The sequence below is a fragment of the Azolla caroliniana genome, unplaced genomic scaffold (genome assembly GCF_043228905.1).
Source record: "Azolla caroliniana isolate FFs.n. ecotype wild unplaced genomic scaffold, voAzoCaro1.0.p SCAF_7, whole genome shotgun sequence".
NCBI lineage: Eukaryota > Viridiplantae > Streptophyta > Polypodiopsida > Salviniales > Salviniaceae > Azolla > Azolla caroliniana.
The window spans coordinates 9,118,047-9,133,475 of NW_028230442.1; the positions used below are offsets into that span (position 1 = coordinate 9,118,047).

The 15,429-nt window shown below is 35.2% G+C and overlaps 1 protein-coding gene across 2 annotated transcripts; it reads right to left on the bottom strand.

Annotated features, from left to right (window-relative positions):
- Positions 1–1,670: 1,670 nt before the first annotated feature.
- On the bottom strand, positions 1,671–15,123 carry LOC147861878 (uncharacterized). Of its 2 annotated transcripts, none has more exons than XM_087322164.1 (24): positions 14,448–15,123; positions 13,790–13,911; positions 12,083–12,177; positions 11,805–11,990; positions 11,556–11,673; positions 9,768–9,819; positions 9,467–9,615; positions 9,304–9,380; positions 7,935–8,144; positions 7,818–7,856; positions 7,360–7,458; positions 6,543–6,632; positions 6,394–6,469; positions 5,140–5,233; positions 4,973–5,042; positions 4,709–4,885; positions 3,939–4,061; positions 3,776–3,859; positions 3,503–3,687; positions 3,253–3,391; positions 3,114–3,173; positions 2,941–3,039; positions 2,535–2,753; positions 1,671–2,413 (listed from the first exon to the last, which is right to left on the bottom strand). In XM_087322164.1, exons 1-23 carry the CDS (start codon positions 15,083–15,085, stop codon positions 2,640–2,642), a joined length of 3,096 nt encoding a protein of 1,031 aa, XP_087178290.1. In that variant the 5' UTR covers positions 15,086–15,123; the 3' UTR covers positions 1,671–2,413; positions 2,535–2,639. The 2 variants fall into 2 exon arrangements, with proteins under 2 accessions (XP_087178290.1, XP_087178289.1); XM_087322163.1 differs by having other exon boundaries at positions 9,768–9,825.
- Between the last annotated feature and the right edge of the window lie 306 nt (positions 15,124–15,429).

Sequence of the window (15,429 nt, forward strand, 5' to 3'; positions counted from 1 at the left end):
ATTCTCTTATTTAATTTTTTAATTTCATATTCTTGGTTTGATCATCAACTACACTACAATTGCGTAAGTTTTAAACATGTAAGATGTGCTCCTCAGTAAGTTAATAATAAGTTCCTTGACACCCTTGAATGGGTAAAGTCAGATTTGAAATGCAGAGGTATACGGTTCAAAACATCTTGGAATATTTATGATCAAGTCTCAGCTGCAGAAGAAGTTAACAGGCCCCACAATTCTTGCAGACTTGTAGACAATGAATTGTCTATATCTGAAGAAAGGATATGTTACATGTTGATATAAATCTTTCTGTAACATATGGGGCTTATTTGGCAATAGTGACTTCTAACAACTCAAATGGTGAACTTCCACATCAGATTGAGCAGAAACTTCAACAACTCTTGTAAATCCTGGTTTAGTCCTGTATCTCATTAATGACTGAATAGTTCTTGATGCAGTTAGTAAAAGGCACAGAACAAAGATAATACGTACATAGATCTATGTAGGTGAATCAAATATGTTATTTGACTGAAAACATTTATGCCAGTTTTTGACTTCTGATGTCTGTGGACAAGCCTATGCGAGCTGATCAACACAACACACTGGGGTATGGTTCATGATGACTGAGTGATGTTTTGCATTGAGTACATTATTTTATTCAATTGGTATAACAGCTTAAACATTCTAGTTGTGATGTGAATTTGTGCAAAGAACGCAAAATACAGGAGTGAGATTACTTTGATCCAAGAGGCATTTGCTGAAATTATTACTGTTGCTAGCATTAATATCCACCTTTCAAAGGTTTTTTTGCAATGTGAACCATAGGTGGTAGAGTATATAGTGCATTTTAATCTGGCATGCATTTAGTAATTTGTATAAGAAGCAAAATATAATATATATATATATAGGCTGTCAATATTGGACAATTCTTAATGAGACCACATTGAACAAACTATTAATCACTACAAACGTGTAATAACAAATAAAATAACTCTAGAGCCTACACATGTCAAACTCTTGATAGATTTTTACAACACATGTGGCTAACTATTTTTGAGATTTACATAATCGACAACAAAATGTAACATAACAAGCAAAATACCTGATTAGCATACAAATAAGGCCTTTGATCATTCGAAATGTAAAGCAACAAATAAAGTGCCTCAGTAGCATATAAAATCACTTGGATCACTAGAAATGTAAATAACAAATAAAACACCTCAATAGCCTCTAAAATAAAGACTTTGATCACTAGAAATGTAGAATAGAGCAAAATTTGATTATAGAAATCTAAAACAAATAAAACATCTAAATAGACTAAGACAACAAGTTCTGTCACCAAAAATGTAAAACTTCCCAATAGCCTAGAAAATAACGACTTTGATCTCCAAAAATGTGAATAACAAATCAAATACCTCAATAGCTTAGAAAATACCTTATCTTCCAGCACACAAATGGTATTTACAATATTAGATATTCCTTGAAGAGAAAGTGGGATATTTGGAATCGCGAGTGCAAAAAAACAAAGTTAAAAGAGCGAAATGTCATAAATATGCAGCAAGGCTAGTAAAAATTTGAGTAACAGCAAAAAAAGTAAATATAAATATGACAAATACATGCACGCTATTCTGTGACCATATTATATACCCCATCTCAGATAGTACGAACAAACAATATGAAACCTTTAACTGATGATTCATTTAATCAATTGTCCAGTTGATTTGAAAAATAATTAGTAAAAGTAGATTGGAAATTGTCCATCCAAATGAATACAGTTAATTGGCCATGACTGTTATACAGAAAGTCTCCCTCCAAGTCTTCTTCCTCAATGATGTAAACAACTGAGGCATTGCAAGTCCGAGATCATGATTATGAAAATAAAAAAGAGACTTTTAGAATGGCAGTGTATCTTTAAGAAACAAGAGATGGTTCAAATGTCACCCCAAGTATTCCGCTCTCTGCAAAAACCAAATGGAGGTAATAGAAATATATAACTTAAATAATGACAGAATGCTCCACAAAGTCTAATGAATTAAAAAAACCTCACATGCCCCCTAATATGTGAACAGTATGTGGATATGCATTCTAAACATATTCTCATACTTTCCTTTTATTAAATGCACTTTACATCTGATATTTTGATTTAGGATTGATTGTGTCCTGCTTCTAAAAACTAAAGCATTGATGTCCTCTGCTTCTAAACATATATGAGGCTGCTATATATATCCCACTATCTCAACTAACTACTCAGGATCCGGATTTGAAACAAAAACCAAGAAAATTTGTGATTCTTGATACAATATTGATCATATTCTTGATTTGGCTTCAAATTGATTATACATTAACGGAAACATATATTTCAGTTATTATTTTTTGTCAATCACAAAATCTTTAATCGATCAATCATTGGTTCAGCATCCTGCACAAAATAACATTATTTGTAAAAATTTGAGAGTGATTAATCATTAACTTCTTTAATACTCATTTTAATAATAAAAGAAAATGGTAAGATTGGAGCAAAACAAAATTGCATTCCATACATTATTGGTACACGGCAGTAGCTTTGATGACTCACTGAACTTCATTCTGAAGTTGGGCTTTGCTTTTATTTTCACACGCTGTCCAGATTGGGCCCACCATATACTTCATTTAATAAAGCCAAAAATTGATTTTGCTCGACTACCACCCTCTCCATACTGTTCATTCCAATGCCGCATTTGAACCATGGTGCTTGCATCATATGCAACTGATGTACCAACCTACGAAAATAAAAACCTTCATGATCAAGATCATTAATATTATGCTGTGCTTTACACATAAATATCTTAAATGTGATAAATACTAAGAACTGAGTTTATATATAGAAGTGTATCCCATCAGCGGTATCACAATTGAGCTTAAGATAGAGATTACTAGCATCTTCATATGAGGCCAAAATGTCCAGACCTTTTTTTTCGCTTCAATGAAGTCATGCAGGCATAATGGACGAAGAGACACCTCACGGTCCTTAACAGGATTATCAACTGACCCGTGTATGTTGCTACCCTGTTCAGCAAAAGAGAAATAAACTACAATAAAGTCCCATGCCCGAATTTTCCGAACTGAACATTATCAACTACCTGATTTTCAGCTTCTAGATACTCTTGAATTGGTCGATATGCAGCTGCAACACATAGGTTCTGCATATTCATGTAAGGAACAATGATAATAGAGCCATGCTTCAAAGTTCAAATACACACTGTATCATAGAAGTATTACCTTCAAATCACTCCCAGAAAAGCATTCTGTCTGAGCAGCCAATTCTTTATAGTCAAAACCTTCATTTAATTCTTCTTCAGCGAGAAGAATCCGTAAAATTTTGTCCCTATTTTGTATATCCGGAAGGTCAATAAAGATCCTGCGATGAAATTCTAGAGCGACTCAGAATTTTGCGCTTCAGAAGAACGAGAAGTCAGCAAAAAGCTGAAAAATTTAGAGACATTCCCTATCAAGCAAACAATGAGTAAACCTTCGAGGAAGTCGGCGGACTACAGCATCATCTAAATCAAAAGGACGATTTGTTGTGGCCAGAACAAGAATTCTCTCTGTCTCCTTTGATTGAAGACCATCCCAAGCAGCCATCAGCTCATTCCTAACCCTTCTTGACGCCTCATGTTCAGATGAGTCCCCACGAGCTCGTAAAATGCCATCGACCTGTTTCAAAATATGCCTTCCAGATTAAAGAATTACAGCATAACAAGCTGTCACTGCAGAAACATAAATATATGGTATGATTGTATACCTCATCAATGAATATAATTGTTGGCTGGAGTTTCCTGGCGAGTGTGAAAATGCTTTTTGCAAGTTTCTCTGCCTCACCAAACCACTGCCATGATCCAAATCCCATCCGTCAATGAAATTTTTAAGTTAATGGATAACTTTTAAATGACTTATTCCGGGTTCACCTTCGAGTTGATATTTGATGCATTGATACTCATGAAGTTAGCACCAGCTTCTGTTGCAACAGCCTTTGCAAGGAGTGTTTTACCAGTGCCAGGAGGACCAAACAACAAGACACCTTTACATGGCTGTAAAACGTCGAAAGTGCTGATCTTTTAAAATGTGGACAAAGTAACAAGATCTTCAAGTATGCATCAAGATTAAGAAAACACAGCAATGTTGACCCCAAGGGGTTAACCCTAGGAGGGAAATGCAAAATCACACATGAATTATCCTTCCTGAGGAAAATTGACGAAAATTAACAATCGGTAAATCTCTAAATACTAGAAGTACAATAATCCCTGTCCAACACAATGCATAATAAGGAAGTTAATCCCTAGACCAGTATCAGATGTTACTACAAATTCAAATTCAAATGATGCTCTGATGGCAGATTCAGCTTGGTGTATGATTGTGTAAACAATGGGTAGAATAACCATCATCAAGTCTTAAGAGCATGCAATATCAGAAACAGATATTGCCTCTGGCGGCATATGCATCAGATACACGCTCTATTTTTCAAGATGTACAAATGTAAATGCAACACCCAAATGCTCATTTAATAACGATATCAAAGCAGATCCTGACACCATGGAACATTTCAACATAACTTACACAGAAAACATTTATATTAAATGCGGTCACCACAACCAGACAGTAATATTCAGTTACTATACTAACAAATGAAATGTTACTTGCAACTTAACCAAATAAGAAGAGAAGTGTCTTTAAGCACCTTTCTAAGGTTTCCCTTAGAAAATAATTCTGGTCGCTTCAAGGGCAGAATAATCAGCTCCTTCAATGTAGTTTTTACATCATCAAGAGCACCAATTTGATCAAACTTGATCCCAATGTCCTTGGCACGAACTACAGATGCAGCAAGTTCCGTTTCATAATCATTTTCTGCCAAAGCCTATGGAATAAAAAATAATGGTTACTATAACAAAAAAAGCGAACAATGGAAGGACAAATTTTGAGTGTCATATGTAGCATCATGTACCTTAATATCATTACCCTTATCTGTTGCGGTTTTCTCAATAGCCCGGAATCTCGAGACTGCTAGTTGCATACTATGAATTTGCGCACAGAACATAGAATGTTAAATCCTCTTCAACGCTCAAGCCCATTGTATACAAAGTAAAAGAAAGCTGTCGATATGCAATTTACCTCTCTTTTGAAATAGATAAAGTCTTTCCTTTTTGCTGCACTGCACTTGCATTTAGACAAATGTTTCTTGCCCATCCAACAATTTTCTGAGCCTCTGTAAAATGCAAATGAAAGTTCATTAGTACCATTCCTGCTTAGTCTGATGGAATAACCCAGCCTCCAGGTGTATCCTTTCTGAGGAACACATCTCTAAAAACAATGGATTAAATCGACGATTAAATTAACAGAAAATCTGATATAAAAATGAAAAGTATCAAAAAACATTTACAGAACTAAAACTAATAGCACTGGCAGTAAGGATGCTGGGTATCATCCTACAGTGGTTCTCATCAGCATAGTAAACTTGAAAGGACAGCCTCCCTTCATAATGACCGGAATGTTGTGCCCTCAAAGTAGTATAGCATGGTCTGGATCTGTTGATCTATCTTGACATTCTTCATCCCTTCTATAGTGCAAATCTCTATATATATCACAGTGACTCCTGGGGCCACATCTCCAAATGAGGCATATCCCCCATAGTTTCTACCAGCTGACAAGACTATCAACTTTGGATATTGCTTCTTCTGAAAGACATCAGTAAGGACTCTTCCCATCACCCCAGTTGGGAGTTGTGGTGCTAAGTTTGTGCAGATATGCTAAAGAGTACCTAGTTATAATTCACCTACTGATAAAATTCATCTCCAAATTGACTATAAATTCTGTCTCTGATTCCTTGGTATTCTGTGCGTAAATATCAGCCCTGCTATGAACCTCTCTGGAAAAAACTTGATTGTACGTTTGCTTGGAATAATTGCCATGCATGTACCTGGATGTGTCTAATTGTGCCAATGACACATCGTACTTTAACTTGATGTAAATCAAACGGTCCATCTAAACTTGAAGTTTAGGGCAAGATTAATGCCTCCATATAATTTGCCCATACCTAGAGGAACATCAGCCTAATAAACACAGGCAGGTAAAAATATTCAAGAAAGCATAATAGCTTTCAATTTAAGCTCAAAAGTTTTGAAGGCTGAAGTATATGTCCAAACCCATAAAAGCATGGTTATATGTGCTAATATATGCACATGAACATGGAATGCCCACACAAGAATAATAATAAACATTAGAAAATGTGACAAGGCAATAATCAATATTTGTTTAGGGGGCATAATAATACTTAAACAAGAAGAGACAGGTTTAAACATCACTTCAAAAATGTTAAGATTTGTAACTACATTGAATGATAAAATAAATCTGAAGAACATAGCTTACGTTTCTCTGTCAGAACCAAATCAGAAGTGTCAAGTTCTGCAACATCAGCACAACTCATTGCATTTTCTACAAGCACCTGGAATATAAATATTTACTTAACAAAATATTGACTTTCTGCAGTATATAGAGAAGAAATTAATTCAGACTACCTTTTCAATCTCCCGAAGATTACAACGTGATTGAATTTTCTTTTTGTCATGATCTAGCTGCTCCCTCCATTGCCGAACCTCATCTGGTTCCTGAAGATAATTCAATATTAGTAGTATAGTATTAAATACAACATGTCTTCAGAATTTATATCATACTCGCTGTGAATAAATCTCTATAAGTCAGAATCATATGAAGGAAATATATCATTCTCTTGAATTTATCAAATTGTTTTGTTTCTGATCCAAATGTCAACTGTAAATTTGGAATCCTACCTATAACGTTATGCATGTATAGTTATAGTCATATAAATATCTGAGAAATGGGAGTTCACCAGCTAATCATATGATCTGAGATGCAGTCTACAGACGCAACAGGCTAAATAAAATTATTTAGCAGCTACATGTTTGATCCACTTGGATCTTTAATTATTTGAGATTATGTCAAAATTGCATAAAAGATGTTTCAATGTTTCAACATTACACTTCTATAGCCTCATGTTCGAAAAGAAAATCAAAGAGAATTGCACTAGATATGCAGTGCATCAAAAATGATTGATATTGCCTATATTACAAGCAATTAGACATCCAAAACATGAAATAGTAATCCAGTGAATTTTCCTACAAATGGTGAGAAAATGATATTAACAGTGATGACATCCATATTTCAATGTTGAACTTCTATAGGCTCATGTTAGAAAAGAAAATCAAAGAGAATGGATATGTGCTGCATCAAAAAAATGGTCAATGTTGCTATGATTACAAGCAAATAGCTTTCCAAATGAAGTTTCTACAAAACATGAAGAAGGTATCAAGTTACCTGTGGTGGTAAGATGGGTACCACATTTTTGAATATATCAAAAACCTCTTCCGTTCCTTTCAAATCTACCTCGCCCCCTTTAAGTTGTACCTTCACCCTCTGTTTTTTAAAGAAACAACTTCTCTCAAGAAAGATATCATGCAAACAAGATATATGAATGACAAATGCATGATAGTAACTTTATAAACATATATGTAAGATGATTAACACCCCATGAAAGGTGTATAAATCTGGTTTACAACTACAACAATCACGTGAGTTCTGGAATGTTTTTCAAACAAAATTAAAATCACTTATATTTGTTCTCATCAACATCAAAGACTCAAAAACCCAAAAAAGAGTCTTAAGGAATGATACTCAAATTTTATCATAACCTTCGGACATACATTTCTTGCCATATTAAGGTAATTTCACTGTGAATAAATATATAAAAGGAATATTAGCAGTTCAATTTATACCCTGAAAGAAGCACCCCGCATTGATGAAAGAAGGTTTTTCTGCATATATCCAAAGCCAATCTGTATAAGTATCTCAAGTATAATGAGAATTACACACCAGAAAAGATAGAGAAATACCAATGGATGAAACTGTCCAGCAGCTGTATTGTTTGCACTCGAAACCTCTTTCCTACGTCCAGCAATGAAAATAATCGGACCCTTCGAACTCTCCAGAAAGTCAGCAAGAGTGTGAAGAAACAGATTTCTTTCATCTCGGGGAACTGCTTTTGCCATCCACTTTTGCAGATCTGGAAAATATACCAGAACCCCTCCAGATGGTGTAACCAGCTGCAGAAGTACAAAACAAGGATCTGTGCTAATATATTTGAAAAAGGCATATCTGATACTTCAATCCTTAGCAACAAACGATATGAATATGGGATTGCTGAAGACAATTATTGTTCACTATTCAATCATTCTGGTTTTAAATTTATTTTGTTAATATTCACACATTTCCATTCTGAAGGTAATCAATCTGGGATGGGCAGGACAGTTAAAAGCGTCTTCAAATCCAAAACTCTCTATTTACTGTGTCAAAATCACATACTAACACAGTTTTCCATAAGGTATGATCATGTCTGAATGAGATGATCATGATACTTGACGGATAAAGTGCAATCACATTTGTATTAGCTACTCCAGATTTTATTTTAAATTTCACTCAGAAAATATTGTAACATTTCATACAATAGTCATATTGATAGTTATTTTTTATCTTGAAACTTCATAAATTTGAGATTTCATGTTATTATCAAGGCATAAAGTATCTTTATATTTTAAACTATGACAGAAATCCAGAGGTTTTGCACTACTATGAAGACAAAACTTTAGGAAAATATTTAAGCAAGATTGGTGGTGATTTCGAGATGGATCATGGGTACTTGGTCAAACGGAACAGATGGCATCAACGAGTGGAAATGGACACAGTAGCCAGTCAAGGTCATCATGGTACGTGCTTTCAGAGGAAAAGGTCCACAGAATTAGCTACAAATGTGCAAGTTTAGCTCTGTACTACAAAAATCACAAACTACATGAAAGAATGGATTGTTAACTGGATAGCTTTTAAGGATATTCTCCAAATATGGTTTCTTTATAGTATGACTAGAGAGCTTTACATGGACTGACACAGGATAATAAGCACATAATTATATTGCAAAAATTACCTATCCTATAATATAAGAGTACTACAAAGAGTTTCACAATCTTGAAAATCAAAACTTAATATGTTGTTTCTTACTCATCCACACTTCCCATTTCAGAATAAATAAATTGTTTATGGTGTCAGTTTTGACAACATACATATATGGTGATGTTCAAGATTTTCAGTATCCAAAATTTGAGAAGCAATCGCATCCTTACATTATTGCATTTTCCAAAAATTGTGTGCATGTTTTCAGACTACTCACATCGTTTTGAGTATCAATGTAGGTTAAATCCTTTAAGTTACCTCTGAAAATGCCTCTATGGAAGCCATCCATGGTTCTCTTTCCAAACACTTCGACTCCACCCTCTCAAGCTCACTCACTGTACAAGTTGACTTGAAAGAGTAAACTGGTAGTTTATATTTATATCAAAAACAAAGACAAGATTGCATTAATCTGATGACTGACCATCACATATAGACACAGTGCCTCCATTTTTTTTCCCTGTAGCAGCAGTTTTCTTGTTGCAATTTCCCTCAAACTTCACTCCTATTTTTTCAGGAAATGTTTCTGATATAAATGTAACCAATCCTTGTTGTCCAACTCTTACATTTGTCCTGAAAAAATGGACAAAGCCTCTTAAACAGATATCCCTTCCATTTAACATTCAGTATTTTCCAAGTTAAGAAAAAATTCTCTTCAATGTTCTTGAATCATTGATGACAGTGTCAAGAAGAAATGCCTAGCAAATAGTGTTGAAGATAAATACCTTTTTTTCCCTCCCTTTGTATCCTTTCTTCCAACAAATCTAACACGGTCCCCTGCAACTTGATGTTTAGAAAATATGGTTTTTAGAAGAATAAATTGAGAAAAAACACAATTTTAGCTTTACCAAATATTGATTTAGCCAGATTACTTCACAAGAAGTACAGCACACAGACTTTTGCAGATGAGATTTTAGAGGTATCCTTTGCCATGATGCTTTCGGCACACTGTGCACAATGGCTTAATCAAGCATGTTTATCAATTGCAAAGGGGTGTAAGAAAGTGCTGTAATGCTTTCAGCACAGGTGTGGACTGGCTCAACCAAGCCTATACATCAGTTGCAAAGGGGCGTGACAATGTGTCATAATGCATTGTGTCTTATCCAAACATATTTATCAGTTGTGAATGGGTGACAAAAAGTGCCACGATATGAAACCCAACTGAAATCTCACACTTACAAATAAACAGAGGAAACAAGTTTTAAACCCTGTGCCTCAACATTATGAAGAATTGTATCTACATATGTATGACAAGTTGTAAGCATTAGGTTCTCTACTGGCACTTAGAAAAAGGGGAAAACAGATGAATGTATTCTCTTAATTAAATTTGTCTGAACTATTGTTGCCTAATTAATCTCTCCATGCCATAATTGGGGATTCTCTCTTCAATTTCTGGATTATTAATCATTTTAATTGTTATATGATCACTAAGACCATCCCTGTTTGCTCATTAAAACACACAGCTCATTTGTGTTTTTTTATTCTTAAATGTCTTTGGTGAGCGATCTTCATATGTAAAAAAAGGAGTGTTACCATAGAATCATGGAAAGAGGTATCAAAATCCACCCCTCCCAAATTTCAAAGGGCAGGCTTCATTCATTTTTGGAATTTCTTTCTCGTTCCATCACACAATAAAAGGGATGCACTTCATTCTCTAAACCCATTCCTTGGAATCATGAACCTGAGGGAGATTTGATACTCTCTTACAAAACATTTGCATAACCCCAGCACTAGCCTTACCAGATCCGGCAAAGCTTCCATTCTTATAGTGGCAGTAAGCTTGAGGCTCTTTGTTCACATCCCTAATCAAATATATGTGCTATATGTAACTAGGTGTAGTACAGAATACATCTTTAGTATGCCTCGGCTCAAGGGATGACACTTTGCAGTTATCGTCAGGTCATTAAACTACTAAATATTGTAGAAATCCAGCTTCCCAATGGCGCTCTAATAATCTGGCAACTTAAAAACATAGGTGTGAACATCAGATTTCATCTTGGGTTAAAAGAAGCTAGCTGAAAGAAAATTAACATTTGTGCAATTCCAGGATTCAAGGAAATCATAGAATTCATCAAGAATATGCTCCCATATGGCAGGAAGGTCTCAAACCTAAACCTTTCCATTGCAGTATAGAAACTATTTGCGATAGGGAAAGTTTGCTTTGAGTGTGCACTGATATATGCACGGTATGAGTTCCCAAATGAGCTCAAACTCAATATGTCAGAAAATTCTCAGGTGACTTCACAACCTTCAAAAAGGTAGCACCTGTATTTTTGCAATATATTTTGAAGATAGTTCAATATGTTTGAACATGAATAAATGTTTCAAAGATAACCCTATCTCATTCAAAGATAAATACTCACTTTTCACTCACTAACCATACTTCATTCCTATTAGTGTACTATTTTTGCATCATCTATAAATTCAAAATATGAGAGTTATTTATTTTGCGCAGGAATAAACTAGTAGAGAAGATTACCAAACATATTGAAAAGAATTCATGACCTACACACCTATTTTAACAATTTCTGAATGTGGTTCTTCCTCTGAATCCTCATCATCATCATCATCCTGCTCATCCTTTTCCTCATTGATTGACCCTTTTGTTCTAGAAGCTCTATCTTGCAAACCCTGCAAAGATTTGAAACATTAGTTCTAATGAATTGTTAACACAGATGCATCACAATGCAAACTAAATATTTCTTTCTCAACAATGCAAGAGTTAGTGCTCAGACTTTTCCACATATGGTATGGTTTCTCACCACAATGTGGCCAAAGGTCTGTACAATCTTTGCTGCTGGTATTATCTTTTTTTTCTGTGAATCCTCCTCGGCACTTCTTTGTTCATCATCAGCAGAGCTCAAGGCCCACAATTCTCCTTCCTCCACTGTACTTCCACCAGTTTCCTCTCCACAATCAGACTGAGTATCTTGGTCTTGCTTACAATGCTGCACAAACAAGTACGTCTTATGAAATCAATAGTTTCAAAGTTTTCAATAACTCCTCTTCAGAACACCTAAATCTGATGATGTCAGCAAACCTGGGCAAGTAGATCATCAGTGTCCAGAACTAATAATGAAGTTCGAAGTGAGTGAGCAAGTGCCCTGACTAATTTCTCCTGGTAGATTTCTGTACCTGTTGATCGTAATGCAGCACCATTTCTTACACACTTAAAGTTGAACATTAGGATGGTAGCATCTTCTATGAGAAACAAATGTTTTGGCAGAAAAAACATTGGAACATTATCTTATGATATTGAACATGTGATCAGAATCATTACACCAAAAGAATATTAACAATAGCAAAGAGACCTAAGAATAAACAGTCTTTCAAGCTTGTTATCAACAAATCCAGGCCATTACCACCTGACACCAAAGGTGCTTCCATCACTTCAGAGACCTCCCAGTAAAAAGAGGGATTGGTGTTGGTCTGACTCTTCCTACAAGATTTCAATTTACTAAACCCATTTCTTATTTTCCATACACAGAGACTTCAAATCAGCAATTTCTACCAAATAAATACTCCAAACACATACAAATATGCACTCAAGATCCGGCACATAGATAGTAAAAGTAAGAATCATATTAGCTTAAATTGACTGTCAGAATACTTTTTATGTCATATACAAATCAAATGTTCTCTGCATTATTCACTCTTCCTCATCTTCTCTCAGACACTCACAAATTCCTCAGTTTTTTCTTTCCTTTTCTTCCTTCATTTCTGTCGTTAATTTCACACAAATGCAGTGAAACATGCAGCAAACTTTCGATATCTTCCCCATTTTAGAGCTTTTAACAGCATCCTTAAAAACCTTTTATTGAAATGACTTTTGATAAATTTGTGAAATTAGCCTTTATCTTTTAAATAGATTCTGTGGGTATCTCCACATCCTAATACTCTCCATCTTGGATCAGCCCATGTTGGAGATTTTTTTAAGATAGAAGTTTCAGCCCATCTATACTCTAAGACATTATATGCATAGCTAATGAGAATATTTGGTGCCTCAGGCAATCTCACTAATTCAGTTATATTTATTTTGGTTTGTTGTTAAGATGAGAGAACATTTTAAGATGTAGTGTTTGGTCTCATAGGCCACTTTGGCCTCTTCAAAAAACGTTAATATATCTTTCTTTCTTAACTACGAATTGTTTTCCATTCATGTTCTTTATGTAACCATGTAATGAGAATATTTGGTGCCTCAGGCAATCTCACTAATTCAGTTATACTTATTTTGGTTTGTTGTTAAGATGAGAGAACATTTTAAGATGTAGTGTTTGGTCTCATAGGCCACTTTGGCCTCTTCAAAAAACGTTAATATATCTTTCTTTCTTAACTACGAATTGTTTTCCATTCATGTTCTTTATGTAACCATGTAATGAGAATATTTGGTGCCTCAGGCAATCTCACTAATTCAGTTATATTTATTTTGGTTTGTTGTTAAGATGAGAGAACATTTTAAGATGTAGTGTTTGGTCTCATAGGCCACTTTGGCCTCTTCAAAAAACGTTAATATATCTTTCTTTCTTAACTACGAATTGTTTTCCATTCATGTTCTTTATGTAACCATACACCAAAAGCATTGGAACATAGTGAAGACTAATTGTTCTATACCAGTTCAAATATAAATGTATCGTCTCCCTAGAATTTTGATGGAACCTTAGAAGCAAGTAAACAACTAATTTTAATATTCTTAAGCGCACATGTCATATGCAGCTAGTTAATGTCATTTGAACATGGCAACACAAACCTGGGGATCCAGTGAGCAAAACAAGTCGACTTGAAGTCCGCAAAGATTTTCCATACTTTCTTTGCTTGGGATGCCTCAGCTGAGCTGCTCCTGCCTCTAGAAGCAAATTCTTTGTATGCTCACTGTTAGAAGAAATAAAAAAAAATACATATTAGTGTCTCCAACAAACTATAATTGCCCATGAGACCAAGCATTCCGTTTATGATAGGAGGCAAACAAGGAGTTTTAATTCATTTATTATCATATTAAATATCTTCTCACACAAGTCCATGGTGTACCAAGATTCGCATGACGGTCTTCTAGAACAAATCAACTTATCAATACAGTGACAATCCAATGGTTCATCGAAATCATAACCATACACATACTGAATTCTGTGACTAGATTCATTGAAACCACAACCATACATTCACTTGATGCAATAAAGTGCTTCTTGAATGAATTAACATATAGACCCAGTGAACAAATCAATTCGTAATTCAGTGAAGACCTGAACATTCATTGCCACCCAAACATACAAATACTCAACACACCCAAGAAAATACTTCCAAAACCAATCACTATACAATCCAATGAAGACCTAAAGATTCATTGAAACCACCCAACTATATACACGTACAGATGTTTCAACACATAATAAATCACACTTCATACTGACTTGAGATAATAGGGAAAATTCTCAAACGTCTCTTCGATCTTCTCCCATCCCACAAGCATCTTCTTATACTTGGTTTTCAAAGGATTGACCTTCACATTCCCTTTTTTCCTCTCTTTTTCAGGTTGAGGCGGCGGGGGTGGAGGAGAAGTATCTCCAACAGATTCTTCTTCATGGGATTGAGATTCTTTTTCTTCTCCAGAAACTTTCTTAACAGATTCTTGTGAATCTGAAGAGGAAGAAGAAGATTCTTCTACTGCAATTATATTTCTAGTGCTATCTTTCTCTTCTTTAATTTTGGTTTTGTTCTCATCCACACTATTCCTCGCATCACATCTTCCACTAAAGCTCCTATAAGGCTGAAGGGTATCCTTGAACCTACCTGATAGAAGAGAATTTCGGTTTCTTTCTCTTTCTCTTTCAAAATCTCTTTGAGGATGAGGGAAAGGCAAAGCAGACCCATGTATAAGCACGAGATTCCGAGAGGAAGAGAATCCATGGTTGAAGAAGAGTGAATAAGATCTTGCTGAGACTATGCGCTCTTCTCCTCCTTCGTTTAAAGGTAAGGTTTTTCCAAAGCTGTTTCTATTTCTTCGTATTGGAAGAAGCTTCCGAGGAGAAGGTCTGATAGCTCTGTACATGGTGAGATTTGTTCCAGAAAGAAGAAGAAAAAGAGAGAGGAAGAAAGGCGCTCTCTCCCTCTTTGTTTTCCAATGGAGGAGGAGGAGGAGAAGGAGGGGGGCAATCTGTATTATTCGGATCAGTCAGTTTAATGGAGCAGGGGAAGAAAACATGGCATTTCCTTCTCCTTCTCCTTCTCCTATTCCTATTCCTATTCCTTTCTTTTTGTTTGGACTGCGCCTCGCTCACTCACCTCTGCTCTCCCTCTCCCTCTCCCTCTCCCTCTGTTCTTTTCCTTCTTTTCTTCTGTATTTCTTTCTCATGAACCTACTATACAGTATACTACTACTGTATGTACATACAT

What these genes read in the sequence shown, in the direction of transcription:
- LOC147861878 (XM_087322163.1), bottom strand. Translation starts at nt 15,085, where the DNA reads ATGTACAGAGCTATCAGACCTTCTCCTCGGAAGCTTCTTCCAATACGA. An exon ending in ATCTTCGGGAGATTGAAAAG is followed by an intron (nt 6,470 to 6,542) that starts GTAGTCTGAATT and finishes TTTATATTCCAG; the next exon opens with GTGCTTGTAGAAAATGCAAT. An exon ending in CAATTATATTCATTGATGAG is followed by an intron (nt 3,688 to 3,775) that starts GTATACAATCAT and finishes ATTTTGAAACAG; the next exon opens with GTCGATGGCATTTTACGAGC.